General features: G+C 45.3%; 1 protein-coding gene across 1 annotated transcript in view; it reads right to left on the bottom strand.

Annotated features, from left to right (window-relative positions):
* asap1b (ArfGAP with SH3 domain, ankyrin repeat and PH domain 1b) overlaps positions 1-14,147 on the bottom strand; it is a 144,336-nt gene that overhangs the window by 23,612 nt on the left and 106,577 nt on the right. The window contains exons 15-18 of the mRNA XM_083655321.1: positions 7,773-7,906; positions 5,020-5,111; positions 4,697-4,883; positions 2,358-2,443 (exon numbers count right to left, since the gene is read on the bottom strand). Coding sequence (XP_083511447.1) covers positions 2,358-2,443; positions 4,697-4,883; positions 5,020-5,111; positions 7,773-7,906 — 499 coding nt within the window. The remainder of the gene's footprint in view (positions 1-2,357; positions 2,444-4,696; positions 4,884-5,019; positions 5,112-7,772; positions 7,907-14,147) is intronic.

Here is a 14,147-nt window from a genome sequence, read left to right on the forward strand (position 1 = left end):
TACGGTGCAAAACACTCTTCACACTACAATGTTCAAAGCAGCAAATAAGCATCTTCAGTTACGGTGCAAAACACACTTCACACTACAATGTTCAAAGCAGCAAATAAGCATCTTCAGTTACGGTGCAAAACACTCTTCACACTACAATGTTCAAAGCAGCAAATAAGCATCTTCACTTATGGTGCAAAACACACTTCACACTACAATGTTCAAAGCAGCAAATAAGCGTCTTCACTTATGGTGCAAAACACTCTTCACACTACAATGTTCAAAGCAGCAAATAAGCATCTTCAGTTACGGTGCAAAACACACTTCACACTACAATGTTCAAAGCAGCAAATAAGCATCTTCAGTTACGGTGCAAAACACACTTCACACTACAATGTTCAAAGCAGCAAATAAGCATCTTCAGTTACGGTGCAAAACACACTTCACACTACAATGTTCAAAGCAGCAAATAAGCATCTTCAGTTACGGTGCAAAACACACTTCACACTACAATGTTCAAAGCAGCAAATAAGCATCTTCAGTTACGGTGCAAAACACTCTTCACACTACAATGTTCAAAGCAGCAAATAAGCATCTTCAGTTACGGTGCAAAACACACTTCACACTACAATGTTCAAAGCAGCAAATAAGCGTCTTCAGTTACGGTGCAAAACACACTTCACACTACAATGTTCAAAGCAGCAAATAAGCGTCTTCAGTTACGGTGCAAAACACACTTCACACTACAATGTTCAAAGCAGCAAATAAGCATCTTCAGTTACGGTGCAAAACACACTTCACACTACAATGTTCAAAGCAGCAAATAAGCGTCTTCAGTTACGGTGCAAAACACTCTTCACACTACAATGTTCAAAGCAGCAAATAAGCGTCTTCAGTTACGGTGCAAAACACACTTCACACTACAATGTTCAAAGCAGCAAATAAGCGTCTTCAGTTACGGTGCAAAACACTCTTCACACTACAATGTTCAAAGCAGCAAATAAGCGTCTTCAGTTACGGTGCAAAACACACTTCACACTACAATGTTCAAAGCAGCAAATAAGCGTCTTCAGTTACGGTGCAAAACACACTTCACACTACAATGTTCAAAGCAGCAAATAAGCGTCTTCAGTTACGGTGCAAAACACTCTTCACACTACAATGTTCAAAGCAGCAAATAAGCGTCTTCAGTTACGGTGCAAAACACACTTCACACTACAATGTTCAAAGCAGCAAATAAGCGTCTTCAGTTACGGTGCAAAACACTCTTCACACTACAATGTTCAAAGCAGCAAATAAGCGTCTTCAGTTACGGTGCAAAACACACTTCACACTACAATGTTCAAAGCAGCAAATAAGCGTCTTCAGTTACGGTGCAAAACACACTTCACACTACAATGTTCAAAGCAGCAAATAAGCGTCTTCAGTTACGGTGCAAAACACACTTCACACTACAATGTTCAAAGCAGCAAATAAGCGTCTTCAGTTACGGTGCAAAACACACTTCACACTACAATGTTCAAAGCAGCAAATAAGCGTCTTCAGTTACGGTGCAAAACACACTTCACACTACAATGTTCAAAGCAGCAAATAAGCGTCTTCAGTTACGGTGCAAAACACACTTCACACTACAATGTTCAAAGCAGCAAATAAGCGTCTTCAGTTACGGTGCAAAACACTCTTCACACTACAATGTTCAAAGCAGCAAATAATCCCGTTTAGATCTTCTGCAGTTGGCGGACAGGCAAAGAAATGCCTGGAAATAATGAAGCTTAAGCATGACATTGATGTATATTAATTAATGAGACACTTCCACTTCCATGGAGCTGTGTGCAGTCGAAGCAGTGTGTGTGTGTGTGTGTGTGTGTGTGTGTGTGTGTGTGTGTGTGTGTGTGTGTGCAGTCAGAGCAGTGTGTGTGTGTGTGTGTGTGTGTGTGCAGTCAGAGCAGTGTTTGTGTGTGTGTGTGTGTGTGTGTGTGTGTGTGTGTGTGTGTGTGCAGTCAGAGCAGTGGTGAGTAAACAATTGAAAAGAGAGGAATAAATTAAGGCAGAGAACAAGTGCTTGACCCATTTCTGTTTGCCTTGTGGGAATCTCAGCCTGAGCTGTGCAGCGCTCAGCTCTCCTCTGCTTTATTCTACAGTGGTGCACAGAAGAGAAACACTCACAGCAGGCAACTAACTACATACAATTTGATACATGTTTTCCACCAAACAATATAATTTACAACATGATAACATTGTAAACCACTGGGCGTTTAATGCCATTTTCCTAGCTATTTCGGTTGCAGAAAAAGCCAATGCCATTTCCCCAAGCATAGTCTAGGAAAACCCTATTCTACCATTCCAGTACGAGTCTTTGAATATATTACCTGTTCTGTACAAGGAAGTCCACCAAGTGCAGCGAGGTCTGGTCAGCAGTGCGTACAGAGTAGTGCAACGCAGTCTCCCCAACTTCCTGCAGGGGGCCATCAAACACAGCAAAGACATGGTGAGACAATCTGGGAAGCATCCATTCTGTATTCTCTCCCTCTCTCTTTCAGCATTTAAACAAGCTGCAGTAAACAAAATGGCTCCTAAAAATAATATTTCTACCGGCGTGATGCTGATAATTCTCTGATTTAGGGAGACTATTTCGGCGGCTTCATCTGAATCTGTGTTTCAAAACCGGATCCAGATGTTGGTTCTTGCCACGGAACAATCAGGAGGGATAGGAAACATGAAATATATGGAAAATATGAAGGCATACAGTATGCAGGAATATGTGTACATTTCCTGGCCCACTCGGCACCAGTATCTGTTCAAGAGGAGAAGATGGGGTCTATTTAGTCATGCATTCCTGTCATGTGGTCTGTCTCGGGGTTGGAGGGTGGGGGTGCTGCCTGCAGAAAGCAGTCATTCAGATGCACTGACAGCAGATGGGATATGGGTGCGTCAGGCTCCACAGCACAGCACAGGCAGCAGCAGCAGACCTCTCTCTCCTGCCGCTGCACATTACAGCCTTCATTTGTCATTAGAGAAGTACAGCATGCCTGTGCTATCAAACCTTGACCCATTGATGTCAGATTAGCTCTAATCAGCCATGATGTTTACAGTACAGTATCTTTGGCCTATACAGCTTGTTACTTCACTTTCCTTTATGCCCAAACCAGCAAGGCTGAACCATGGAATCAAAGAAATACAGATGCTGCCATATGAGTAAATATGGACACCACAATATGCTCGGAGGTTCTTGCAGTGCATATCACCACCTACTGGTGAAATTACCAGGATGATGACTCAATCTTTCCAACCATTACACCCATTGCTACCCACTGAAACACACCAAATGGCAGTACTGTATCACCACTGGTTCTCCGTCTATGATCAAAGCTCAAATGAGGAAGAACCAGTATGAGTTTATTAGTTTTGCCCCTAAAGCTGCGTTCACACCGACCTATTAAAGTTTTTCGCTGGCATCGAGTTTACATACAAAGTCAATGCAAACGAGCGATTGAGCGTATATTCGCCCAGGAGAAAAATCGCTGGGAGTCCAAGCAACAGAGACAGAGAGATAGGGAGAAAATTCGCTCGTCGCCCGAGATGAAATATCCCAACTCGAGCGAAATTACGCTGGCATCAGTCGCTCGCTGTTCAACGCTGATTGGCTGCCGTGTGAGAGTGAGTCAAGGATCACACTGGCTTGGAACAAACCACTGGTTTATTGTGTGGCAACAAACCGCATTGACAGCTGATTGACAGGCTGAGAGCTGACATGAAGTGAAGTCTGTACTACCGGTATAGAGCTCGCATTAGGAGCATGCTGATAGGCTTAGCTTGTAAACAACTACGGTGGCTCGTAGTGGACAAATATCACGACATTGCGCAACGTTATAGCCCCCAGATGTCCGTCAATTATTGTGCCTGTTGATGAGCGATTTAAACAGAGCGACAGAGCGATTCCAAAGGGTTGAATCGAGCGACAGAGAGAAAAATAAATATCTCGGTGTGAACACAGCTTAACAGCACCGCCCTTACTGGGACAGGTGGCACAGACAGGATATGAAATGATGGGGTGAGATAAAAAGGCATGAGGAGGCTAAAGCCACCATTTCTTGGGGGTATGTTATCTACTCGTTCTATATCTTATTGATATTATCCTTGTTTTTATCTGTATTTCTGTTCTTTTGTAAAGCACCTTGCTACAGTCTTGGTGGTTTCTATAAGTAAACTTGACTATATAGACAGTATATAGAGGGGGTCCAATCAAATTGTTTTTTAAAGGTTGCCAATATTGTACTTATAGTGTGTTATTGGACAGATAATAAAACAGGACAGGACTGATTGGGGAGAGATGGTAGGATAAGGATTACATGGATTCAGCCCAGATACAAACCTAGAACATCATGGTTACAAGGTATGCACCTTTACCAACTCAGCCACCAAGACGCCCGCCCCCCCCATTTTCTTTCCAATTGTATTTGGCCAATCCCCCCTGCTCTCCCGGTCATTGCTCCACCCCCTCTGCCGATCTGGGGAGAGCCGTAGACTAGCACATGCTTCCTCCGATACATGTGCAGTCGCAAGCCGCTTCTTCTCACCTGACATCGAGGAGTATCAGTGGCAGGATGTAGTGCATGGGAAGATCCCTCTACACTACCCAGATGCAGCTAGTTTGCTTTTTTTTTTATCTCTTTGTATATTCTATGTACACCTCGGAGGTCAGACTCACCGGCCCCGCCTCTGGGAGGGGCTCCATAAGCTCCACCCCCTCTGCATAGACCTGGATGAGAGCCAGCAGATCCCTGGACTGGACTGCCTCACAGAGCTCGATCATTTTAGCTGCCGCTGATGTGCAAGTCTTCCTCACAAACTTATGGTCCACATACTTAGCGTTGATAAACTCCTTCCTTGCAGTCCTGTGGGCAAAATGACATGGCCATGGTCTTTGAAAGTGTGCATATTGGAATGAGCTTTAAGTGACAATATAACGAGTCAGTTCATGCTATATAAAAGCAATGTGCAGAAAGTGTGTTTTCCTGAGAGAGCACTTACATGTCACTGGAGGGAGTGGGCTTTGGTGAAGGGGAAGGGAGGTTCCCCTCCATGATCTCACTGAAACTACTGTTCCCTACGTTCTTGGCCAGCTTGGGGGAAAACAGGGAAAATTCAGCATAAGATCATAATGTTGACAAGTAGGACAGCATTCACATGTGCTCAGAGACTGATGAGCATAGTGGTTCTGGGAGCATATACATCTCTGCTGCCTTAGCCCTCATTCACACAGCACGCCGAAGCAACGCTCAACCGAAGCTGTACCTACGCTGTACTAGGGCATTCACGACTAGTCAACTAGTAAAACCACTAGTCGACACTGTGCTTAGTAGTCGACTAGTCGTCATTCTTGGTTTTCCCTCTTTCCACAGTGCAGTGTTAATAATGCAGTAAGCAGATATGCCACTGGGGGGCGCTGTGGGTTTGACCATTTGCGACCCTTCCAATCGACGAAGAAGAAGGAGTGCAACAACCATTTGCTAAATAACAAACCTCACATCACTTTATTTTCGTTTTTATTTTAGAATACTCAATAGCATAAACCATTACTTCATTTTAGTGCGGCCAGTTGTTTGTACGGTGTCAGGAAAGTCACTTTTGATGGATACTAGGAAGCAACCTACCGGACTGTAATGTGGACAGCAGCCCAGGCTAGGTTGCTAACTAACGTTAACGTTACTTAGCGGAGTTAGCGCCCCAAAGCAGGACTACTCAGCCAGCAGGATAGGAGCATGGCAGACCTTCAAGTGTAAGTGGAGTTCGTTTTAACCATGCTTTATTAAATGACTAGCTGTCATTACTTAAAGGCCGGGTTTTCCGTGGGGAATATGAATATATATTAAATCTCACGCCCCTAAGGTTTTAGAATCCGTTGAAATTTTTGAAATTGGTTGTTTACAGCCTGAGATATCACCAGAAATCCACTCTGTGTGTGGGGGGGGGGGGGGGTGGTGGGGGGGGGGGTGCGGGGACTCGAAATACTACATTTCCCACAATGCACTGGGCTCGCGTGGCCTTCGTTTCCATGCCCACCCCTCAGGCGTTTGGCTGATATCAAACTCCAGTAGGTGGCGGTAATGCACATATATGTTTGCCAACCGCCATAAAACTCAAAGAAGAAGAAGACATGGAGAGAAGACATGGAGAGAAGAAGAAATAAATCGAAAATAAATCGAAAATCAATTGCCTCCAAATTGCACCAAATGTAAACGGTAGTATATATGTCGGGAGATGTCTTCATAAAATTTTTTTCATGCATTTTAAGGCATTTTCGTAGGAGTTACGCGCATCTGATGTTGTAACTATTTTCTGTAAAAATGTGTAAAAACGGGTACATTGCTCAGCGTTGATTTCGTTACTTCAACCCACCTACTACTAGATGTAAAATTTGACGAGCTTTCCAATGCCGCCAGTCCCGTGTCGATTAGTGCTTCCGTTCCCGAGATAATGGTCTCTTTGCAAGGAACTATGGGAAGCTAATATTAGCTACAGCAGGCTAGGCGGTTGACAAGATGGCTGCGTTTTTGTTTTGGTCAAGGCCTCTGAAGGGGCGTGGAGGACCTCTAGAGGCGGGACCATGGCCAACAACAGTTGTAGTTCATAGGTGCACGACTTCCGCAAGGCGGACTTAGGCCAGATGACGCGAAACGCGTCGGCTGGCCCAAAAAATATGTGAGAGATGCTTGATATCTCTGGCAGTGAATATCCAATTTCAAAAATTTCAACGGATTCGAAAACCTTAGGGGCGTGAGATTTAATATATATTCATATTCCCCACGGAAAACCCATCCTTTAAGTAACGTTACCAATTTGTTTGTGAATAATGCAACGTTTTTTGTTAGCTGGGTTTCACACTTTTAATTTGAAGGCCGAAAAGGGAAATGGTGTGATAGTACATTTCACACCATTTCCCTGTTTCGGCTTCAAATTAAAAGTGGAAAAACAACGAAACTTTAGCGTGTGAAGCCTCGGCCTATCTGGATTATAAAAGTATAACGTTAGAGAAAACAGCCATCAGCCATGCTGTTTTATACTAATTTATTGCCAAATGCTTTGGGAATCAAGCTTGGTCAGAAAAGGTCTACTACATCAGTTATGCCTGCATCTCAATAGCCCTGCTGCCTGGTTGTATTTGAGACCTTTTTGATGTGAGTTCAGCGTTTTTATTGGGGGAAGAAAAAAACTCTGACTAGTCGACTACCTTTAGGGACAACTAGTCAACTAGTAAAATTAACTAGTCGTGAATGCCCTACGCTGTACCCACAACTCATTTCGGCATCCTTGTTAACAGGCAAAGCCGTTCACACCACCCGCACGCGTGCCACTCTGACGCCGTGCCGAAGCCACGCTCACGCCACGCCGAAGCGATCACTCAGGCCTGACGCTGAATTTCCAAGCTTGACGCTGAAGCCGTGAAGCCGTGAGGCATGAAGTCAATGGGAGTTGTGGGCGGGTTCAAGGCACGAGAGTAGGCGCTGAGAGGAAAAGAGAAGGCGTCTTGTGTGAACAGTAAGGCGTATGTTCAGCTTGTGCCTGCTTCAAGCTTCAGTTCTGCTTACGTTCGGCATCCTGTGTGAACGAGGGCTTAGGGATCCAATTCTGCCAGATCCCTTCTTTTCCTTCCTGTGTTTCTGCTCAACATCCCTTTCATCATTCCTAATGTATCACTAGAGATGACAATAGTGAAATAGTGAACTCCTGCCTTGAAAAATAATGCATCGACTCTGTGGAGTTTACTTTTCAAAATGACTCACCAAGAGTTCAGAGGTTCCAAGCTTGTCTAGCTCCATGGACTGGATGCGGGAGATGTGGACGCCCATCTCCCTGTGGATGCCAGAGCACTCGATGCAGGTCAGGATACCCAAGTTGGTGGACAGCCACTTAGGGTCTGTAAACACAAACAATATGACAAAATGCAAACAGCCACTTAGGGTCTGTAAACACAAACAATATGACACAATGCAAGCCATTAAACTGACAGGCTCAGATGGTTTGTTACACAGAAGCATCTGGGGAATGGTCGTTGGAAAGTGTTTGGAAAAGGGTAGAGGCACTTTGAAAAAATTACTTTGCAGGTGATTGGATATCTATCAGCGTCTGTCATGAGCGCCGCATCACGGGCTGGGCGGGTTCAACTTCCTGATTGGTCCGGACCACTGGTGTTTGGGATTCAAATGCATATCTGGCAGCATGGCAAGAGCTGCATCGCAAGGTTAACAATCTATATTTTTACTGACAAATTCATCTGCTGACTGTGAGGGGAGAACTGCTCCAGGTCCAATAAAGCTATTGTAAATAAATGATTTATCTCAGGTGTACATCTATATTGAATATCAGGCATATTTTGCTTCAAGTTGCACTAAAATCAAGAAGTTGCTCATTCAAAGCAAACGCCATGTAATGATTTATTTATATTTCTATTGCAGACAACAATAGGAATACAAGCAGCAGAGTGACCAGACCATTATGCACCACTAGAGGACCGTGGCAGGCACAGGACTCTGACCACAGGCACATCATAGAGAGAGAGAGAGAGAGAGAGAGACAGAGAGAGAACATTGCCTAACATCCTGCCAAAATGTAGGAGCATGTTCTGATGTAGTAGAGTCATATGGCAGCTTGGCGCACCACCCTCTAAACCACAGCGATTGACCTACACCGCCGCCCGTGTTGTGATGCATGCTGGGAGATTTAAGGAAGCCTCGGCGGGGATGTGAGCTCAGTCTGGATCTGACCAGACAACGGCAGTCTGACGAACATCACAGGCAGCCCAAAACAAATGAGTCATGCACACACCCATACAGCAGACACACACACACACACAGTCAGACACACACACACACACAGTCAGACACACACACACACACACACACACACACACACACACACACACACACACACACACACTCCACAGTGAACAGATGCAGGATGGTGATAGGTCACAAAGTGCATGTTGAGCATGATGAGAGAACGCGCAGTGACCTCTGTAGCAGCTTAATGCTAAGCTGAGACTCACAGAGCAGGGGGATCGGGACCACCCAGAGGTTCATGTGATAATTTCGGGGAGCTCTGCAGTTGATTCCAGGCACTTCTGTGTTAGAATGTCCTGCACAGAGAGCTCTGCAGTTGATTCCAGGCACTTCTGTGTTAGAATGTCCTGCACAGAGAGCTCTGTAGTTGATTCCAGGCACTTCTGTGTTAGAATGTCCTGCACAGAGAGCTCTGCAGTTGAGTCCAGGCACTTCTGTGTTAGAATGTCCTGCACAGAGAGCTCTGCAATTGATTCCAGGCACTTCTGTGTTAGAATGTCCTGCACAGAGAGCTCTGCAATTGATTCCAGTCACTTCTGTGTTAGAATGTCCTGCACAGAGAGCTCTGCAGTTGATTCCAGGCACTTCTGTGTTAGAATGTCCTGCACAGAGAGCTCTGCAATTGATTCCAGGCACTTCTGTGTTAGAATGTCTTGCAGCGAGAGCTCTGCAGTTGATTCCAGGCACTTCTGTGTTAGAATGTCCTGCAGCGAGAGCTCTGTAGTTGATTCCAGGCACTTCTGTGTTAGAATGTCCTGCACATAGAGCTCTGCAGTTGAGTCCAGGCACTTCTGTGTTAGAATGTCCTGCACAGAGAGCTCTGCAGTTGATTCCAGGCACTTCTGTGTTAGAATGTCCTGCACAGAGAGCTCTGCAGTTGATTCCAGGCACTTCTGTGTTAGAATGTCCTGCACAGAGAGCTCTGCAGTTGAGTCCAGGCACTTCTGTGTTAGAATGTCCTGCACAGAGAGCTCTGCAGTTGATTCCAGGCACTTCTGTGTTAGAATGTCCTGCACAGAGAGCTCTGCAATTGATTCCAGGCACTTCTGTGTTAGAATGTCTTGCAGCGAGAGCTCTGCAGTTGATTCCAGGCACTTCTGTGTTAGAATGTCCTGCAGCGAGAGCTCTGTAGTTGATTCCAGGCACTTCTGTGTTAGAATGTCCTGCACATAGAGCTCTGCAGTTGAGTCCAGGCACTTCTGTGTTAGAATGTCCTGCACAGAGAGCTCTGCAGTTGATTCCAGGCACTTCTGTGTTAGAATGTCCTGCACAGAGAGCTCTGCAGTTGATTCCAGGCACTTCTGTGTTAGAATGTCCTGCACAGAGAGCTCTGCAGTTGATTCCAGGCACTTCTGTGTTAGAATGTCCTGCACAGAGAGCTCTGCAGTTGAGTCCAGGCACTTCTGTGTTAGAATGTCCTGCACAGAGAGCTCTGCAGTTGATTCCAGGCACTTCTGTGTTAGAATGTCCTGCACAGAGAGCTCTGCAGTTGATTCCAGGCACTTCTGTGTTAGAATGTCCTGCACAGAGAGCTCTGCAGTTGATTCCAGGCACTTCTGTGTTAGAATGTCCTGCACAGAGAGCTCTGCAGTTGATTCCAGGCACTTCTGTGTTAGAATGTCCTGCACAGAGAGCTCTGCAGTTGAGTCCAGGCACTTCTGTGTTAGAATGTCCTGCACAGAGAGCTCTGCAGTTGATTCCAGGCACTTCTGTGTTAGAATGTCCTGCACAGAGAGCTCTGCAGTTGATTCCAGGCACTTCTGTGTTAGAATGTCCTGCACAGAGAGCTCTGCAGTTGATTCCAGGCACTTCTGTGTTAGAATGTCCTGCACAGAGAGCTCTGCAGTTGATTCCAGGCACTTCTGTGTTAGAATGTCCAGAATGACCAAAAACACGTTGAGGACGGCTGTTCCAACTACAGATTTTTAATTCGTATTTTTTCTGTATGCGCACATCCATGGAGATAGCAGCTGGCGGGGGCGGAGTTTCTGCAGGCAGACGAACATGGATTTCTGGATGGAGAAAGCCACTAGCCCTCCCCTGACTCTGCATAATGCAGCCTGTAGGGGTCGCAAGTAGGCATTGCTTCGTTTGAAGGGGTCACAAGCCAAAAAGGTTGGGAACCACTGTGAGGAAGAGCCTGGGTGAATATCACATGAGATGAACCACTGTGAGGAAGAGCCTGGGTGAATATCACATGAGATGAACCACTGTGAGGAAGAGCCTGGGTGAATATCACATGAGATGAACCACTGTGAGGAAGAGCCTGGGTGAATATCACATGAGATGAACCACTGTTATAGAGGAAGAGCCTGGGTGAATATCACATGAGATGAACCACTGTTATAGAGGAAGAGCCTGGGTGAATATCACATGAGATGAACCACTGTTATAGAGGAAGAGCCTGAGTGAATATCACATGAGATGGAGCCATCCTCCTCCAGGCAATGACCTTTCAACTATTCACTTCATCATCATGCTGCTTCAGGAAGAGACAGCCAAGAAAATGGATGTCGCCTCCTCTGCAATTCCTCCAATCTACCCTTTGTCGGGAATGGGAACGGCTCTTCCTCCTAAAATGGAGTCAGACAGGCAACCAGTTTGGCGATAACCTCCTGTAGCATGCGTTAACATTCTAATATGCGTACTACGGACATGGCGACAAGAGTATGGACATGTCAAATGAACTCAGCAGCTTGCAGGGGTGGGCGGAGCGTGTGTGAATGATGTAACACTGTGATGTCATGATGTTGTTTTTCTAAGCGTAGGACTGTTGTTTCTTCTTCTTCCTCTGAGCTGAAGTCCTGCCGCTGGTCTGCTGCTGCTGTGTGCTGTTGTGATGACAGGGGAGGGGCCGAGTCTTTGCTTTCCTTGTGTGGGGGAGGGTCAGGGTCAGGATGTGTCCTGAACGCTAACAACGCAACCCCAACCCCAACACACACACACACACACACACACACACACACACACACACACACACACACACACACACACACACACACACACACACACACACACACACACACACACACACACACACACACACACACACACACACACACACACAGCTTGTTTGTTGAGGGCTGTTGTGGGACTTTGCAGGGAAGCTAGTTCAGACACCAACTGCTGAAGGACAGGGAGCAGATTGCAGCCATGACACTGCAGAGAAATCAAGAGTGACGCGTGGCTTTAACCCTCCTGACCGAGGGTAGCCCGAGGCTAAAAGATGGCTATTGTTCTAAAATGTTTAATAACTTTTGAGCCGCTAATCCATATGCTTTGAAAAGTCAGGTAAAGCTTCTTTTTTTCTCAGCAGGGTCACATTTCGCAGCATTGGATCATAAGGGAAACCTACGTAGTCTCTTCCTCTGAGTCAAATGGCAATGGTTTTCGATGCTTAATCCCACCATCAGTTCCGGTTCTTAACGATTCTCAGTCATATTCATATTATCATAACATTGGTTATTATGAACTTTTGTAAACATCAACCGTTTATAATTTTTTTATGCATTTTTTTATGTAGCCATCCGTGTCCGCGTTAATATGTTCAGGTGGGAAGTCGGATTTCAAGTATGTTGTGCAGTGTACGCGAAACTTGTTTAGGGATCAATAAGTAGAATCGATTCCTTTGGAATCAGAATTTGGGAAAATTGGAACGGGTTCCCGATGCCCCTCCGTCTGAGCTCACAGTAAAACTTACTGGCTTTAAAAAAAAGTCTGGTAAGACTGAAACTTAAGGTTCTCCCGAATCAAACAATGCATTTCAATCATGAGAGACCAGTGGGTAAAATTTGACAAGCAAGCTTTATTCACAAATAGCATGGCGACTAATTTTGGGTAATGACTCTGTGGTAAGATGACACTCCTCTTGTGGTGAGAGAGGAGGGCATCTGCTCAGTCTAGAATAGAGAACCCCCCCGCTGTGGCGCTGAGGCCAAGCCCAGTCGGTGGTTTCTTGCTGAAGTAATTAGGCCAAATGTGAATACAGCAGGGGGGTGGGGGGGTGGGGGGGCAGTGCCCGCTGTGGCGCTGAGGCCAAGCCCGGTCGGTGGTTTCTTGCTGAAGTAAAGGGGGGGCTTGTCCAGCGGCCGCTGTGTCGCTGAGGCCAATCCCGGTCGGTGGTTTTCGTAAGTCGCTAAAAGCCCGGAAAGCCCTGAGTCTCTAAAATTAAGTTCTTCATTTTGGGGTATTCTCTATTCTAGACTGAGCAGATTCCATCCTCTCTCACCACAAGAGGAGTGTCATGACGCCAAAATTAGTTGCCATGCTATTTGTGAATTTGCTTGTTAAATTTTACCCACTGGTCTCTCATGATTGAAATGGGGTCTCAACCGAGTTTCCGTAAGATGACACTCCTCTTGTGGTGAGAGAGGAGGGCATCTGCTCAGTCTAGAATAGAGAATCCCCCCCGTAGGGAAATCTTCAGGAGTCAAGACGTTGGTGGTGGACCTGGGGAGGTGGGTGGGGCGAAACACGCTCCAGAGAAGACAATCAGCCCAAGGTACAGCCAGCCACTGAGGTGAACGATCAGGAAGAGAATGATGACGTGCTAACCATGGCTATATACAGTATACTGCCACGTCATAGGCTTAGACGTAATAACATATGTCATATTGACAGATGACAGGGGCTGATTGGCTATTGGGGATGGGGTGATCAGGAGACACACGTCATAACAGACGTCACACTTGACATATGTTGAGAGCTGATTGCCTATTGAGGAGGGTGATATGAGGTAACGTGACAGGGTCTCCATTACATGAAACTCGGTCGAGACCCCATTAGTTAAAGCTGACTGAATCAAACAATGCATTAGTTAAAGCTGACTGAATCAAACAATGCATTAGTTAAAGCTGACTGAATCAAACAATGCATTAGTTAATGCTGACTGAATCAAACAATGCATTAGTTAAAGCTGACTGAATCAAACAATGCATTAGTTAATGCTGACTGAATCAAACAATGCATTAGTTAAAGCTGACTGAATCAAACAATGCATTAGTTAATGCTGACTGAATCAAACAATGCATTAGTTAAAGCTGACTGAATCAAACAATGCATTAGTTAATGCTGACTGAATCAAACAATGCATTAGTTAATGCTGACTGAATCAAACAATGCATTAGTTAAAGCTGACTGAATCAAACAATGCATTAGTTAATGCTGACTGAATCAAACAATGCATTAGTTAAAGCTGACTGAATCAAACAATGCATTAGTTAAAGCTGACTGAATCAAACAATGCATTAGTTAATGCTGACTGAATCAAACAATGCATTTGTTAAAGCTGACTGAATCAAACAATGCATTAGTTAATGC

The sequence above is a fragment of the Poromitra crassiceps genome (assembly GCF_964638095.1).
Source record: "Poromitra crassiceps genome assembly, chromosome: 2".
Lineage (NCBI taxonomy): Eukaryota > Metazoa > Chordata > Actinopteri > Beryciformes > Melamphaidae > Poromitra > Poromitra crassiceps.